Raw genomic sequence first — 15,901 nt, forward strand, 5'->3', positions numbered from 1 at the left:
CGCGAACAGGGTCCTCGGCCTCCTCCTTCATCCTTTATCGGTACACGTTGTACAACACCGAATGGCTTCGTAGGCAAAGGCAAAGGCCACCTTACGAAAAGAATGCCGTCTGCCTCGCCGTTGAGGACGGTGGACACAAACACATGCTCCACTTCTCCAGCTCGGCCAGCCTTGTCTGCAAGGGCCTCAGTTACGTCAAGAACAAGCAGCATCCCCATCACTCCTCTCGACGACATTCCCGAGAGTCTGTGGCCACGGGTCATCCGCACTACTACTGCCGCTGAGATCAGCAACCCCGAGCTTTCGATCGACGAGATTACCTCCACAAAACTGTCTCTCGACGACCAGGCCATTTTGACCAATGTACCGAGAGAAAGCAGTCGGAAGGAGACACAATCCCGTAGACTTGTTAAGAAAGTGGCATTCGGTGGTATATGGGGAGAGAACAACGACCGTCTCAAGAAGATGACGAAGAGGCTGAAGAAGATACCAAATGGCTTATTCACCCGTAAAGAGAGAGGCTCGCTCGGAACACTGACACACTCAACAAGTCACTCACAGCCTGTTCCAGAACCGTCGCTGCCACCATTGGAACTCACAAGTGAACTCTGTGTCAAGAGCACCTGCACATCGTCAAACGTGGGAGACTGTGACGCGAGAAGATCTAACGCACCCATGGTAAGCCACTTCGCCAGCACTCGAGACTTTAGCTTTATTGACATACGCGGAGAAGATGGACTACGAATGCAAAGTCAAGGAGTCAGAGTCCTGTGTGGAAGAGATGGCAAAGGTACGACAATGAGCATCGGTCCAGAAAGTCCCACCTAACGACGTCTTCGAGATATCCTCTCTTATCCGCAAGGATCTTCATGAGTTTACAAATAAAGACCGCATTTTGCCGCTTCAAGGTCCTGGAAATTATGAGGTCCCATGTGCCCTCCCTCTTCACCTCTGATGTCTGCTAACTGTTCCAGCCTTTACCTCGTCACTTGCCTCATCACTTCACGCAACCCCCGGCTTATGCCTACGCAGCTTCCACCTCGACTCTCAACTCGATCCATGTTGCCGAAGACCGCTTGCTGCATGGTCCACGCTCGTTGAAGGCATTCTCTCGTCATAACGGTGTCGCGAGGGCGTCGTCCATTGGGAGCGTGGAAGAGATGCGCAGTCACGCCTTTGGAAGCCGAAGAGTCAGTCGACCCAGCTTGTCCAGTGGACCAGCCAGGCACAGATCTGCCCCAAGTATCAGCCGGATATCGCAATCAGCCTCACGCCCTGTCACCCATGCAGGATCGATATCCTCAGTAAGCGCTACGATAGTCCCTCCACGGAGACAAGTTGTATACATGGATACGCCTAGCTCATGTTCTGAATTCTTTTGGGATGGTCATGACTCGAAGAAGCGCCCATCGACATCCTTTACATCGCGGCCCGTGTCCAAAGGGGGCTCTTTTCGAAGCAGCCAAGATGGCCACGCGTGTCTATCTTTGAACCTTGCTCCAGAGGTCGAACTCGGCTTGGGGGAGTTGCCCGGCTACAACAAGGTTCCGCTATATGCCCCTAGGAGAATTGAATTGGCAGAACCCTCTGAAGTATCACCACTCGACGAGGCATCTGAGCACAAACAGAAATTTTTCCTTCATTCCAAGCTGAAGAATTCCAATCCAACCATTTCGGACGTCTCATTCGCATCGCTGCAAGGACAAACTTCCATCCGGTCACACCTTGAAAGAGAAGCTATGATTCAAGAACAAGAAAGCGAGTCTGAGACCCGTCCATCTATGGGGGGTTGTGAGAAGCTCTCCCGAGCTTTTTGCAGTGCTTGGTCGGAGACGACTACCCGACGCTGGCACAAGGGGTACAAGCGTCATGGTATGTAATACCGTGCCATGGCCTGCATTACATAAAGCCCGCTGGGACCAATGCGCTACAAGAGGAGATGATGCTTGGTTGGACTCAGCACTGTCCGGATTGTCTTATCAAGAGCTGGTCTTCATTGTAATAACCCAAGGACAAGCAGGACGAGTTGAGGCAATGATGGATGATGGAATTCAACCTACTAAAGTTGTTCTCAGTACGAGCGTTGGGAGATTTGTCCTCTCTCCATAGCAGAAGTTCCACTCTCCTCCACTGATCATGCTCCATGCAGGCATTATATCCACGTTAAAAGCAATGTCGCCCTTACCCTGGCCCTGGTTGTACTCGTCCTTGGACTCGTGGTCATCCCAGCCGGGACCAAGATGCGACCAAGACGCGAAAAAGCTTGGCACGCATCACCATCAATTTTCCAAGTCATGCAGCGGAATCTCTGTTTATTCATCTCGCTTTCAAAACTTATTCTTACATCGCGGGTCAGCATTCTTTTTCACCCTCTTTATTTGGTCTTTTAGATTGACGCCAGTTATTTTGCAGGGGTTTCTCAACTAGAGACCGCTGTATGCATTGACAATTGCCGCGCGAGTAACCAACAACCTCCTGCGCAATGCCCCTTTTTCTTCCCGGTACTGGTACAGGTGTAAGATCGAAGTGCCGACTTTGAGAACAATGACATCCCAACTTTTCCATGTGACCCAAGTTCTCACCTGTTGATACAGCCAAACAAAAACATATTTTTAATCACACATCACAGAAAAGTAGATCAGAAGGGGGAACGGAACGGTCTGCACAACTGTGTCTGTCCGATTTGTCCCTCTCAGAATGACCGTTGCAGGCCGTGGCACATCAAAGTGAACACGACCAACATGAGCATGGCAGCTGAGTCTGGGGTCAATGGATTGGATATCCGTTTTTGTCGAGCTCGCCCACCCAGTCGGGATCATAGAACTCGCTGTTCTTATCCAGAGTGGCAACGTATCGATTTCCTCTGACCCCTGGTCTTTTGGAGTGAGTATTTCTCAAATGACTTTTCAGATTGTCTGTCCTCGAGAATGGTCTGTTGCATTCGGGGACCCAACACTTGTATGTTGTGTGCGTAGACTTTTCATGTACAGTCTTCTCATGACGCTTCTTGTGCTCCTGCCTTTTGAATCGCTTTTGTTTTCCAGTGTGTTTGTCGACACATCCGGGATAGCTGCAGGCAAATTCATTTTGTGCGATGACCAAGTCGCAATTCATGCCGGTCCCGACTGGTGGCGCTTTGGGCTTTGACGACGAACCAACCGGACGCTTTCGCTCATAAGGACGCCGGTGAAGCCGGTCAGTGTTTGTTCGTTGCCTTTTCAATGCACTGACATTATGTTGCAGGGGACCACATGACATCTCATCCACACCGTGCTGTGAAGGCAGTATTTGTGGTGACATCACCGACAAAGGACTACTGCTCAAGATGGCAGATGGAGGTATGTGCAGCTTCAGAGGCGTTGATGGTTCGATCTTGTAAATTGGAGAACTAGCCAAGGTCGCGTGAAATGCCACACTTGGCTCTATTGTCTCTGAAGGAGGATGGATGGCTGGTGAGCTCCATTGAAGCGGATCGTCCTCCATTGCTGTCATCATCGCACCTGACCCAGTGCCTAAGGATCCAACAAACATCGCTTTCGTCAGCGCTGGATTTGTGTTTCTATGACTCAGGCCTTGTATGTCCGGATGAAACGGCGGACGGCTAGCCTCTGCCAAAAGCAGCTCATGCGTACCACCCATAAAGGACAGGCCAGAGTACCCAGGAGCCTCCCACAACGATCTATGAGCGTCGTGCTCATCATCTTGCGCAAAAGCGAAGATATGGTGGTTGCCATGAAGGTAAGCCATGGGTTTTACGTATTGTTTTGTCATCAAGTGCTGCCCGGACTCGACCATCATCGGGGTTATAGGGCTTGCGGTTGCTGCTGACGGAGTCCAGAAAGCTTCGGGTGAGGCCGAGTAAGTGGATGATGCGAGCGACGGTCGACGTAAGCCGCCAGAATCTGTACTGGCTGCATCGGAAGAAAAGAGACTGGACGAAAGCGAAGGACATTCTCCCACGAATTCTGGCGAGGACTCTCTATCAAATTCTGGATGATTCGGCCGAGGCAACATTTCGAAAGAGCTTTCTTCAGCCTTCAGATGCGATTGATATACTGGACGAAGAGTCAGCATGCTGTCCACACTACCATGTCAGGATCCTAGGGCCTCACGAACCGATTCCTTCTCGACAATGACGGGACATTTTCTGCCTTTGACTTTGGGATGTTGCCAACGCTCGACGCAACAGAAGGGTTGTTGAGGGAGGATGTGGAAAAGACGGGGGAGCGTGGGAATAAAAGGCCTGTTACGTCGCGCTTGACCTCGACACACGGAGCGCGAATGTCTTGAACAGAATGCAAGGCGAAAATATGTGTTTTTCCACCGAATGGATCGCGAAGTGTGGCCTGCCGTCTCCACCCTACATTGATTGACGAGCTTTGGCCACCGGGGCTGTGGAAGTTTCAGTGAGTCGAAGCCAGATCTGTCGACTCCGAATTCCTGAAAGAGGGATCATCGAGACACGACAGACCCCGACTTGGAAGGCCTCTATAGCATCGGGCTTCAAGACTCGATAGAACGGCAAGGGGCCCTTGTTCGATGGATCCCGACGAAGTTACAGCACAGGTCCATTGGTCGCTGACACCCACCCAGGATCGGCACAGGGGCTTAGGATCGGCTTTGCCAGATTCTTGCCCTTGAGTGAAGCCTAAACCACCTCCAGAAAGCCTGGCTACTTTCATACGCGCAACGGGCGCCAAAAGCGGGAAGTCTAGAAACGAAGGTTTTTCACGTGCGAAAGGCCTTGACCGGCTCCAAACCACAGATCTCGGTCAAGAGCACACATGATAGAAGAGATCCCCCATTCGTGCACCTCGGTTCCCCGGAAAATCAAGACTCTGCAGGCTCACCAGAAGCATCCACAGCCTTGCATCATGCTTGATTCCAAGATAACCGAATAATTCACGATAATGCAACCCTGCATTGTTATCGATTGTACTATCACTTAAAGTGCTTGCATCCTAGCCACTACCTTGCAGAGTGTCAATTTTGTCAAGATGGAATGACAGATGCAGCCACCGAGAGAAAATGGAGGTGGTTGAGAGCTATGAGTGGACATCCTTGTTTCACACGACAGTTGCACACTAGAGTGGAGTGTGCCGCTGTCAAATCCAACCCCCTCGACGAGCAACGAAGTATTGAAGGGGATGCCACCAGCGCAAGAAAGGTCCCTTTTCTCTTCCTTGAGATCTGGTTCCCATGCTTAGCTGAGCGATGGAGGAGAATCCATCCAAGTTTGTTTTTTGTTACTTCGATTCCAAGAGGATTTGAGGACGAGTTGAGGAGGGCTTTCTTTCAGCTCTGACCAACCACAACACCATCCCGGGGTTGTGTAAGGGGGTGATGGCGTTTCAGGTTGGCGGCATGCTCAATTCCTGCCGGGCTTGGTCCAGCAGGTATGTGCTTGACTGCCACGAAAGCAAACCAAGTCAAGAGGCGACTGTGGCATGAATGCCAAGCGCAGGCAATGTAGGCGCATTGACCATATTGCAGGAAGTCAGCGAACCACAGCCAATGCTCATCAAAGACTCAGTGTCTCCACCTCCAGCTCCCAGTGTGGTATGTGGCGCCGTTATTCTGTTATTGGACCGCGAATCTGAGACCCAGAATTGACAGCTACTAGAGGCAGTGTGTCGTGCATACTTACATCACATGTCCTGGGGGTGTTCCCTAGACTGTCTCGCGGTGTTTACCGAACGCTGGTCGCAGGAGCTGTTCTCACCCACAGTTGAAGGATGTATTCGGTCTTTCTGGGTCGTGGCCTGTGCGTTGCATTCCCATCTGCAGATCTCGAATTGCCAGGAGAGCCCTATGCGAACTACCTGCGAACCATCCAGCCCAATATGCAGCTTTGAGAGGCTGGGATTCGAACATGCGCCTCCACCCACACCTGACAGCGAGGGTACTTGAGGAGCAGCGCTTATGGCCTCGATAAGCATGCTCCACAATGCTTCGAGCCCATTCAATCTGCGTTGATTGTGGTGTGCTGCTCGGCTCTACAGCTCCAGCACGATCCGGCCAGGTACATCTCCCTTTTCCAATAGCTGATACACGTCTGGCAGGTCCCGAAAAGGTCGCACTTTCACATGCGGTTTGACCTTTCCACTACGGACCAAATCCACTGCCTCGAGCGTTTCTTTCAAGGACCCCACGAGATTGCCCTGGATCTTGAGACCTCGGATGACAATGGTAGCCACCGGCGTGTCCAGATGCACGTCCCCAGGAGGTATACCCACAATGCATAAAGATCCACCAATCCGGACCAGGTCAGCAAGCCTTCGGAAGGCTAATGGGTGGCCACTTGTGACCACAACGGCATGCGAACCCCCTCCAGTAATGTTTGTGATCTCCTCTGTGAGGTCCTTGCACTTTGAGAAGTCGACATATTGTGCCCCAAACGACTCCACAAATCGCTGCTTGTCAGGACCTGCATCGACTCCAAGCACCCTTGCACCTAGAGCCAGGCCATATTGTACTGTTTTTCAATGTCAGCAGACACTCGATGGATGCGAGGTGCAAGAACAAGTCGAACCTGCAAAGTGGCCCAACCCGCCACCCGCTCCGATGACAGTGAGCCATTCTCCTTGTTTTACATTTGCATTTTTCACAGCCTGGTACAATTAGCATTTTTGTACGCTGTTGAGAATGGGATAGACCTCACTTTGTAGGCAGTCACGCCGGCACAAAGAACTGGTCCAACGACCTTTGGATCCAGGTCTTGGGGCAACTCGGTCAAATACTTTGTGTCGAGCACACAGTATTGCTGGAAACTGCCGTCTTCGTGGTGCAGATGGTTCGTTGCATGAGGGCAGTGCTGGTCTCGGCCAGAGGTGCAATACTCACACTCATGACAAACACGAGACGCAAAACGAATGCCCACCAATGTGCCTAGCTGGAGCCTGTCGTTTGGAGACAAGTTGGGACCAAAAGCAACCACACGCCCGACTCCTTCATGTCCACCCACATGAGGCAGTTTTATGTTTGTGATAGGCCGACCGTCAGCCCCAGTAGCAGTCCCAGCCTTGGTATGGAGATCTGTGCAAGTCACAATAAGTCTTCAAGTCGTCAAAGCCGAATGAAAGGCTGTATTTGACCAACCACTTTGGCAGACACCAGTATACAAGATTTTGACTAGGATCTCATCGTTGTTGGGAAGGGTGACTGGATAATTGTCATCGAACTCGACCGGCCCGCCTTGCTCACGGACTATTGCAGCTGTCTGCGTCTTCGGGATGCTGTTTACGGCCATTGGGCAAATACAAACAAGAACTGATACGTTTTCGTGATGGATGCCACTGCTCTTGTCGGGGCAGATGGCCTTTTATCCAACAGAGAGGCTCTTTACACTGCACTAACAATACAGGAACGCTGAACGGGCCATGAAGTCAGCGAGCAATGATGGCGACAAGTTACACAGGCACATGGGGGTTTTGTGGCGTCACAAACAAGCAGAAGGTCACATCCACTGTCTTCCACAACGCTGGCCATCAAAACAGACGGGCTGGTCAGTCGTGGGATGTTGCGCCCTCACCCCGATTTCTTATTTGCTTGTCAAGCTTGTTCCGTCCACTCTGGTGGCCCTGCATCATAGACCCCGCATTATGACTGTAACCGCATCTGGGCTTGGAAGGGGTTTCGTGGTAGGTGTCATCGATTGGGTCGACCTGACTCAGGGGTTCAACTATTACAAGGTTCATGTCAAAGAGGCTGGCTATTGCATTGCAAGAGCCCGGGACAAGATCAGGGCCGTTCGTTACGGGTGTCGACCGAGGGAGAAATCCTAGAACCAGAAAGCTGTCAATAAAAGCGGAACATCAAGATGGCTTGAAACAGGCTCTTGCTGGAGTCACTATTGGTCTTGAACTCAAAGTCCAGGTGACAGATGCCAAGGGCTTTTTTATCGGCGACTGGATGGCCCGGTATCACACCCAACAAAGAATGAACATGTGCAAGGAGAATGCAGGCAGATGAATCGACAACTGCAAGCACTATAAAGTTGATCAATTGAGCGTGGGGTTGAGTGATTGTGCCCCATGCCCCTGGGGTGATCACTCACCAACGGTGCAACCCTCCCCACGACCCAAAGTTGAGGTGTACGTGGTACATAGATAGATCCGGTGGATAGATCTGCACACTTGGTGGCTCAAGGAAGGCGGGAGAGCCGAGCACATCAATGCTGAACGGCGTTGCATTGGTGGCGTCAAAAAAGGAGTTGTGGTTTCGTGGCTTTCGATGGCTGGGTGGCTGGAGACCCCATATCACGTGCCGTACCCAAGACTTGTCTATGACGTCAAAGCAATCCAACTCAACGCGCTTCCAGAAAACTGCGCCTCTATCGTGCCTCGACCAGCAACCGTGGAACTCCATCCTCCATACTTCAGACAGACATCAACTTGGCTTCATGATACTATCTCAAGACATACAGTTGAATCGGTGACGCGACCTTGACCGCGCGCGCGCGTGTGGAACTCCCGACTCAGTCGGTATCCGCCCTCAATGGTGTCCTCGCCCTATAACCCGGCCTGCTACCTGCCTCAATCATGGGCCTGCTACCTCCCACAAGCGATCTCTTGCCCTCCACCACCGTCATTCGCCCAGACCCTCTATAGCTATGCCATCTCCCCGTTCTCGTCGACATACACCACCTTACGCACCATATGGGACGCGCTCATCGGGTTGCCGATGCTCTCTTTCCTTCTCATCCCAACCATGTCCTCGTACTCGACCTCCCTCAATCTCTTGTTCTTCTACTTGACCTGGTCAACCCTGGTCCTTTCACACCCTCCGCTTCGGGTTGAGATTGTCGCGACCCTCGCTGTACGGATCCTATTCTATCTCGTTCCATCACTGCTCTTCTTAGGCTTCGATGTGCTCGTTCCTTCTGTGGCCGAAAATTTCAAAGCACTGGGCGACTCTGCATTGCCATTCAAGAACGCTGGTCGGAGAAAGACACTGCTTCTGTCGCGCATAGTGGGCTGGTCAATATTCAACCTCTTCCTGGGCGTTGTGGCCCAAGCTCTGATGGAACTCCTCTTCACACGCGTCCTCTTATGGCCTTCTGCATTGCGTGTGACAACGGCGCTGCCCCTGCCATGGGATATACTCAAGGATCTCGTGCAGGGATATCTCTGCCGCGAGATGATCGGGTACATGTTGCACCTAAGCTTCCTGCACGACTGGCGGCATAGTGTTCCCTTGAGCCGGGCGCACGGAGAGTGGTATCACGCCCTCGCTGATATATCCGCGCCTTTTCCACTCAGTGCCACTTACGACCACCCAATTGCCTACCTCATCCGCTCATTCTTCCCAGCTTATATTCCGGCGATGCTCTGCCGGTTTCACCTTCTGACCTATATCTTCTACCTTGCACTCATTTCGCTGGAAGAGACATTCGCATACAGTGGATACTCCACGATGCCCACCAATATCATTCTGGGAGGAATTGCACGGCGGACCGACGATCACTTAATATGTAACGGCGAGGGGAACTTCGGTCCCTGGGGACTGTGTGATTGGTTCATGAAAACATCCATCGGCGACGACATCATTGACGACATGGTCGCAGAAGCAGACATGCACGACGTGCCGGAAAGGTTGGACAGGTTGAAGCAGAGGGCGAAGAAGAAGGTCAACGGGAAGATGAAAGAAGCGAAGGGAGTTACGCAGAGAAGGACAAGGAACCGCAGAAGCGAGGAGTGACGCTGGAGTCGATGGGCTGTTTGCAGAGACCAATATACTTGATGGCTGTCAGCATTGGACATAAAGGCATTCTTGGAAGATAGGTTTGGATCAATCCATTACTTTGGAGGTGATGCTTGACACATTTTGTCTGTATTTGATCTCTTGGGGCGCGATAATGAGATGACATTATCTATCGGCCATGATTTGCTCAAAGCTCCGTCTCTGTGTTTGTGCGAGATTCTTCTTCTCCCCTTTTTTCTTCTGGTTCCGGCATCGCAAGATCATGGCTCAGACCGCTCCTCATCATCATCCTCCTCCCCTCGCCTCCGCCGCCATTCCCACTTGTCACAGCACAGCATAGCTCAGCTTAGCTTGGTGTTGTTCCCATGTTTTTTTTGGTTCGTTTTTTCAAGGTTTCCTTAGTGGTAGTGGTGATGAAGGGAGGTGGAGGAGGTGGTGGTGGTGGTTGTGGCGCTGCAAGCATACACACATGATAAAAAAAAAGACGCCCCTCCGAATCTCGGTTTTTCTATCTTGGTTCCCCGTCAACCCTTGCGCAACATCAATTGCCTCTGCCCCAGTTTGGATCTTCTGCTGCAGCCACGACGAGCAAAGAAGCAAGCACCCCCTCTGCCCTGCGTCTGCAACACACTTGTCCCCCGCCGCTCCCTGACAACACATCCACCATTTTCCGGCTCCTGCTCTCAAAAAGTCGCGCGACTTTTCGGGGCGTGGCTCCGGGCTCAGAAGGCCATCTCGTGGGGCTTCTGGCTGTGTCTCAGGCTGAAGCTGGACTTGAGGTAGCTCGCGAGGAACTCTTCGTTCTTGATGGCGGACAGTATGGGCTTGTCAACGGCCTTCTGGTCGGCAGCACGTTGGGATGCCGGAGCCTTCTTCTGTAGTGCGCGAAGACGGGTGTTAGTCTCCGAGAGTCGTAGTGAAAACTTGAGATACAAGTTATGGGGTGGTGGGGTTTTTTCCTTACCTCAGGCTTCTCGCCCTGCTTCAAGAAAGCCTCCTCGCCCTTCTGCTTCCGGCTCTTCTTTTCCCGCGCGAAGTACTCTGGGCTGGCAATCTTATCCAGCGTTGACTGATCCAGTCCGCTGATGTCGACCTTTGTGGATGTGGCAATGACGTATCTGGAGTTCACTCGTCGGAGAGGCACTCCATTGATCTTGAAAGGACCGGTGACCAGGAGTGCGCCTTCCTTGAGGTTCTTGAGGAGAATGACTCGCTTGCCGCGGAATCGACCGGCGAGGAGGATCAGGACAGCGCCAGGTTGTAGCGATGCTCGAGGTTTGGCTGGGTGAAGCGTCTTGCGGGCCTGTTCATTTATTGCTTCAGTCAGCACACGATCGAGGTTCGTTCGAAACAAGATACGCAAGCACACAAAGCCCCCGACATCCAGAACTCGCTCGGCCCATGGAGTTGAACTCGAGGTGAAAGACGGGGATGCTCTGGGAAGGGCATCCAATTTTTTGAGAATTTGACTCACCTTCTTGCGTTGAGGCTCGTCGTAGGCGGGATACCACTTTCTGGCCTTCTGGGAGTGATGGGGCACAGACCGCTCGCCGGAGCCGAACTTCTTGACGACGGCTTGGTTGGCCTCCGTGGAAGACATTTTGACCTTCAACCTTGACCACGCGGGCTGGAGATTCGAGAATGAGTTTCGTGGTGTTGTTCGCCGGATTGTGTGGTGGGAGAGTCGATATCAAGCGCAGAATCGGGAAAGTGTGCGGTTTCATTTCTTGGCGTGGGCCAACGCCCCCGATCTTGGGTGCAATGGAAATTCGCAATTGGGGTTGTGGACAATCACGTGGTTGGCTAACTTTCCTCAAAGCGTTGGTGCAAGTGCCAAGATCGACATTGCGTTCTAAGAAGCGCATGCTGCACCCTACCAGTTCATTCGGCTCGGCCCTGTATTATGACCAGGTACGCCAGGCTTCAAATGCTGTCGTCTGCTATTCAAATTGCCCTTCTCAGTGCAACCACCTCCCAGACTTCAGGATCGTCGCGTGTATAAGCATTCTGCATTTACTTCCAGGTCTCAAAAGGTCAATTTTACCTCTAATATCACGTTTCTTTCTCAGATTGGGCCTTTCTGCATTCGTTTTCCTTGCATCATCTCCATACCATGTCGATTTCACCCATCCTGACGTTCAAGGCGGGGCTCTGTGAGCTTGATGTAAGTGTCGAAACCCCCTATTTTTGCTGTTTATTTTCATCTGCTAACAGCTATATTCCCAGACGAGTACCTCGCCTCCACGAGCAAAACCTCTACCAACTCCAGGATACCTCTACCTCTACGCAGATGAACTCCTCCACCTATGCTGGCGACCGAGGACTGCTCCTTTGGACCAGCCGCAACTCGACTTATTGATGGTGCCAATGGACGGATCGTTCACCCCCTACCAGCCTACCAGCGCGGAAAACCCTTCCAACTCGAAGACGCCCACGAACGGAAGAATCTACGTCCTCAAATTTACCTCCAGCTCTCAGAGACACCTCTTCTGGCTACAATCGCGCAGTCAGCATCCGCAAGGTGACCCGTCATGGTTCTCCGCTCGAGATCTGAAGCTAGGCCAGATCGTGAACAATCTCCTTCAAGGCGAAGACGTCGATGTCCAAGAACAAATGGCTAGTTTACCTCCCGATGGAAATTCCCCAGACGACGACGGGGCAGAGCCCATGGAGGATGTGGAAGGCACAGATCATAACCCCAACCGCCGCCCTTCACAAGGTCCTGGAGCTGGTCCAGATGCCACGGGCGGGGATTTTCGAGAAGAAGGAGAAGAGTCACGCGAGGGCGGGGCGGATGGCGGACGAGCGTAGGTACTTGCACCCCACGTCGTGCGTTTTTCCTCCCGTACCCAAGTTACTTTTCTGACTCTCCACGTCAGGGCGGCCGCTGAGGGTCTGGATGCCAGTGCCTTGGTTCGGAACTTTCTTCAATCCATGGAACAACGTCCCCAGCACCAGGCGCCGCAGGAGAAGCTGTTCACATCACTAGGTGACCTGCTGACGGGGTCATCAACTTTGCCATTAATTGAATCAGCCGATGACAAGTTGTTGGACCGCTTGTTTGAATGTCTCCCGACCCATCTGTCAGAGATGGTGCGGGCTTCGGTCGACACGTCATCCTTACAAGACCCAAACTCGGCCCCGGAGCAACGGGACGCGGTAAAAAGGCAATTGACCAATTGCAAAAAGGCTTTGTTGCGCAGAGTGTTGCACACGCCGCAGTTCACGCAAAGTTTGTCCAGTCTGACGATTGCACTGAGAGAAGGTGGTCTTCCGATAGTCAGTGAGACCTTCAAGATCCCGGTTCGTAATGGCGGATATCTCAGACACGGCGGAGTACCTATGGGTGGAGGCGAGGCTGTGGAGGCGTTCATAGCAGGAGTGAAAAAGGACGTCGAAGACAAGCTCGCAAAAGGAGACGAGGATGGGGCAGGCGACCGGATGGATCAAGACTGAAGGTCGACACATCTATCTTACAACGAAGCCAGAAACTACCTCTACTCACATAAGTGTGGTTCTCGGGCATGTTGTCAGATTCGACCCATCAGAGTGTTCGCCTTTTTGCAGAACCAATCGGTTCAAGTTCAAAGCTCTCCATAAATTAGTTCCAAGATTCCCCAATACACAACCATGTCGACACTGCTACACAACTTCTCTGATCAATAGATTCTGGGAAAGCATGGCTTGCAAAGAGATGAGCAAAGAAACTTCAGCTGATTTTCATGTCCCAGTCTCGTGTCCCTTCACAATCGATGAAATTGAGATCAATGGGCTGACGAATTCAACGACGTACCTAATCCGAGAGCATGATCGGTACGGCGAATTCCCGCACATCTACGCGAAGATATGCGGTACTCCATCATCTGGCACACCACACATTCATCCCAATCTAAGGCACAGAAAGGTGTGTTGGGCACCTAGCGTTGCGGTTCAAAATGAGTTGGAAGGATATAAAGTCATTGTCCTTAGCGACACTGGTTGCGGGACAGAGGTGCCCAATTCAAGGCCTCAGCCGTCACCTCCAACGCAGCTCCATGACGAGCAGCGCCAGTGCAAGATACGCACTGAACCTGCGGTGTGGAATATCCGAACATTCCTTGAGTACACGATAAACCCTGGTGGAAGGATACCTTACCTCGTCATGACTACCCATTGCCACTATGACCATATCATGGGCATTGGGAGATTGCCTCCTACTTCGACTGCGACAGACTACGAGAACAGCAAAGACCATGTATCAGACGTTTGCCTTTCTGACGAATCAGCCCGCCCTCGAACGACGGTTTTGTCCTCCTCTTACGGCAAATCGTTCATTACACCCTACTCCAACCTCCAGGACCACAGCCTTTGCGATAAACTCGGTCTCCAGGCGCCGAGGTACGATGTTGGAATCTGGGCCGCGGACCTATCCCACGTTATCTTTACGCATCCGACTATCTCGTCCTCATCTCCTGCGAAGGTCTCTCCGCGACCGCTGCCCGTCAGCATTACAACACCCTTGACGATCCTCCATACCCCGGGGCACACTCCGGACTCCCTATCATGGTACGACTCAGACCTCCGGCTCTTATGTGTCGGAGACAGCTTCTACGTCAAGGAGACTGCAGTCACTCAGGATGCAAAGTGGGGTCCAGAACCGCCGATGCCGGTCATTTTCGACCTGGAGAGTGATTTGGGACAGTGGTGGTGGAGCCTGAAGAAGGTCTTGGGCTTTGTCCGAGTGAGGAATGCAGAAACCGAGAAAAGGGAGGTTCGTGAGAATGAGGGCTTGCAGGCGGAAGCGAAAGATTATGACGAAGTCGGCACCGATGCAGACGATGACGAGGAATTCGTATACATCGACGCCGACGAGCTGGCGCCCACTGCTTCGAAGAACAGTGTGGAAGTGGCGGCTAAAGAAAGAGCACGGCCCACCCTGCCATCTCATTCCGTGGAAGAGTCGAAAGAGCATGCCAATGTGAAGACAGTGCCAAAGAGAATCGTCACAGGAAAACAAGAGACACGGACGAAACAAACGGGCTTCGACATCCCTTCACCCAGCAAACGCGGCGTCATTGCATTACCGATCCTTTCCGCACCAGAGGGCCGCCTCCCAGCAGATACAGACCAGGCTGACGACGTGTGGATGATGGTCGTCGACCCAGTCGCTCGACCACGTCCTCAGCGCCAACTCGACCACCCACCGCGCTTCGGTCTGAACCCAGTAATAACCTCGCACCGCGTGCAGCCGGGTCTTCCGGACCCCCGTCTTAAAAGGGAGGGAATTCGTCCTCGTCCTCGTGACCTGTCGATCCCCCAGGTGCAGACCCAACCCCAAGGCTTCGCGACAAGGCGTCCCAGAGTCCGCCTCTGTGCTGCGCACACTACGCTCTCCGTCGATGCAGAGCGAGCCATCCTCTCGATCCAGCGCTTCATGACGAGGATCCTCGAGAACGACGTGCCGTGCAGACGAGCCGAGGACGGCCCCAGAGGTGAGGAGCGCTGGATATGGGACGACGCGCTCTCTTCCCCTATCTCGAGCGCCACCCAGACAGACACGGATGTCATGGCGATGAAGGAAAGGCGCGATACCAGTGTCCATGCAGAACGCGCGGAGCCTGAGCAGGGACATCGCCGCGGGACTAGAATGGCCGTGAGTGCGACGCCTGCTAGGTCCAAGTCGAAGCACAGCTACAGCTACAGCGTCGTCGCGCCGCTGAGTGTGATCAACGAAGGCCGGAGAAACATTCTCGGCCGTCACCGTCACCGTCACCCAGCTGGGGTGGTCTAGATAGCATTCTTTTTGGTCTGACATCGCACGACGCACAATGCACTTGGGGGTAAGTAAATAGAGGAGATACATACCTATGTAGGTACGTACTCGACGTGGGAGAAAGACGATCGAAGGAAATAGATTGCGTACCTAGGTATATAGTGCAGTCGGGGTTTCTCCCGTGCGTATTATATTGCCTTCGATATTGTTGGGGGAGTATATGAGTATCTCTTCCAATTTACAACCATAGTTACAGTTCCAGTTGACAATCCATGAGCCAGCCAGTCGACCTGCACGGCTTGCTTCTAGACGCGGGGGGAGAGAGTGATTATATACCTCGCAGTCTCAAAATCTGTGCTATGGTGTAGGCAATACCCATACTTGGTAATGTCTCACAACCAACCAATAATAATCACATTATTGGTTTGCTTACAAGAGAGAGAGGGT

At 52.5% G+C, this 15,901-nt stretch overlaps 6 protein-coding genes across 6 annotated transcripts; 4 read left to right on the forward strand and 2 right to left on the reverse strand.

Annotated features, from left to right (window-relative positions):
- Positions 1–102: 102 nt before the first annotated feature.
- Positions 103–1,880, forward strand: AYO20_00795 (hypothetical protein; the record flags this gene model as incomplete). The annotated part of the gene is made up of 4 exons (XM_022639104.1): positions 103–508; positions 572–678; positions 731–790; positions 975–1,880. The coding sequence occupies 4 exons, from the start codon at positions 103–105 to the stop codon at positions 1,878–1,880; spliced, it is 1,479 nt and encodes a 492-aa protein (XP_022504895.1).
- Positions 1,881–5,996: 4,116 nt separating this feature from the next.
- Positions 5,997–7,249, reverse strand: AYO20_00796 (hypothetical protein; the record flags this gene model as incomplete). The annotated part of the gene is made up of 4 exons (XM_022639105.1): positions 5,997–6,475; positions 6,533–6,611; positions 6,662–7,035; positions 7,099–7,249. The coding sequence occupies 4 exons, from the start codon at positions 7,247–7,249 to the stop codon at positions 5,997–5,999; spliced, it is 1,083 nt and encodes a 360-aa protein (XP_022504896.1).
- Positions 7,250–8,709: 1,460 nt separating this feature from the next.
- On the forward strand, positions 8,710–9,699 carry AYO20_00797 (hypothetical protein; the record flags this gene model as incomplete). The annotated part of the gene is made up of 1 exon (XM_022639106.1): positions 8,710–9,699. The coding sequence occupies one exon, from the start codon at positions 8,710–8,712 to the stop codon at positions 9,697–9,699; it is 990 nt and encodes a 329-aa protein (XP_022504897.1).
- Positions 9,700–10,424: 725 nt separating this feature from the next.
- Positions 10,425–11,302, reverse strand: AYO20_00798 (hypothetical protein; the record flags this gene model as incomplete). The annotated part of the gene is made up of 3 exons (XM_022639107.1): positions 10,425–10,604; positions 10,667–11,005; positions 11,177–11,302. 3 exons carry the CDS (start codon positions 11,300–11,302, stop codon positions 10,425–10,427), a joined length of 645 nt encoding a protein of 214 aa, XP_022504898.1.
- Positions 11,303–11,815: 513 nt separating this feature from the next.
- On the forward strand, positions 11,816–13,158 carry AYO20_00799 (hypothetical protein; the record flags this gene model as incomplete). The annotated part of the gene is made up of 3 exons (XM_022639108.1): positions 11,816–11,866; positions 11,929–12,509; positions 12,582–13,158. The coding sequence occupies 3 exons, from the start codon at positions 11,816–11,818 to the stop codon at positions 13,156–13,158; spliced, it is 1,209 nt and encodes a 402-aa protein (XP_022504899.1).
- A 223-nt stretch (positions 13,159–13,381) lies between these two features.
- Positions 13,382–15,472, forward strand: AYO20_00800 (hypothetical protein; the record flags this gene model as incomplete). Its single annotated transcript, XM_022639109.1, has 1 exon — positions 13,382–15,472. The coding sequence occupies one exon, from the start codon at positions 13,382–13,384 to the stop codon at positions 15,470–15,472; it is 2,091 nt and encodes a 696-aa protein (XP_022504900.1).
- Positions 15,473–15,901: the final 429 nt, after the last annotated feature.

Source organism: Fonsecaea nubica (assembly GCF_001646965.1).
Source record: "Fonsecaea nubica strain CBS 269.64 chromosome Unknown Scaff3, whole genome shotgun sequence".
In the NCBI taxonomy this organism is placed as follows: Eukaryota; Fungi; Ascomycota; class Eurotiomycetes; order Chaetothyriales; family Herpotrichiellaceae; genus Fonsecaea; species Fonsecaea nubica.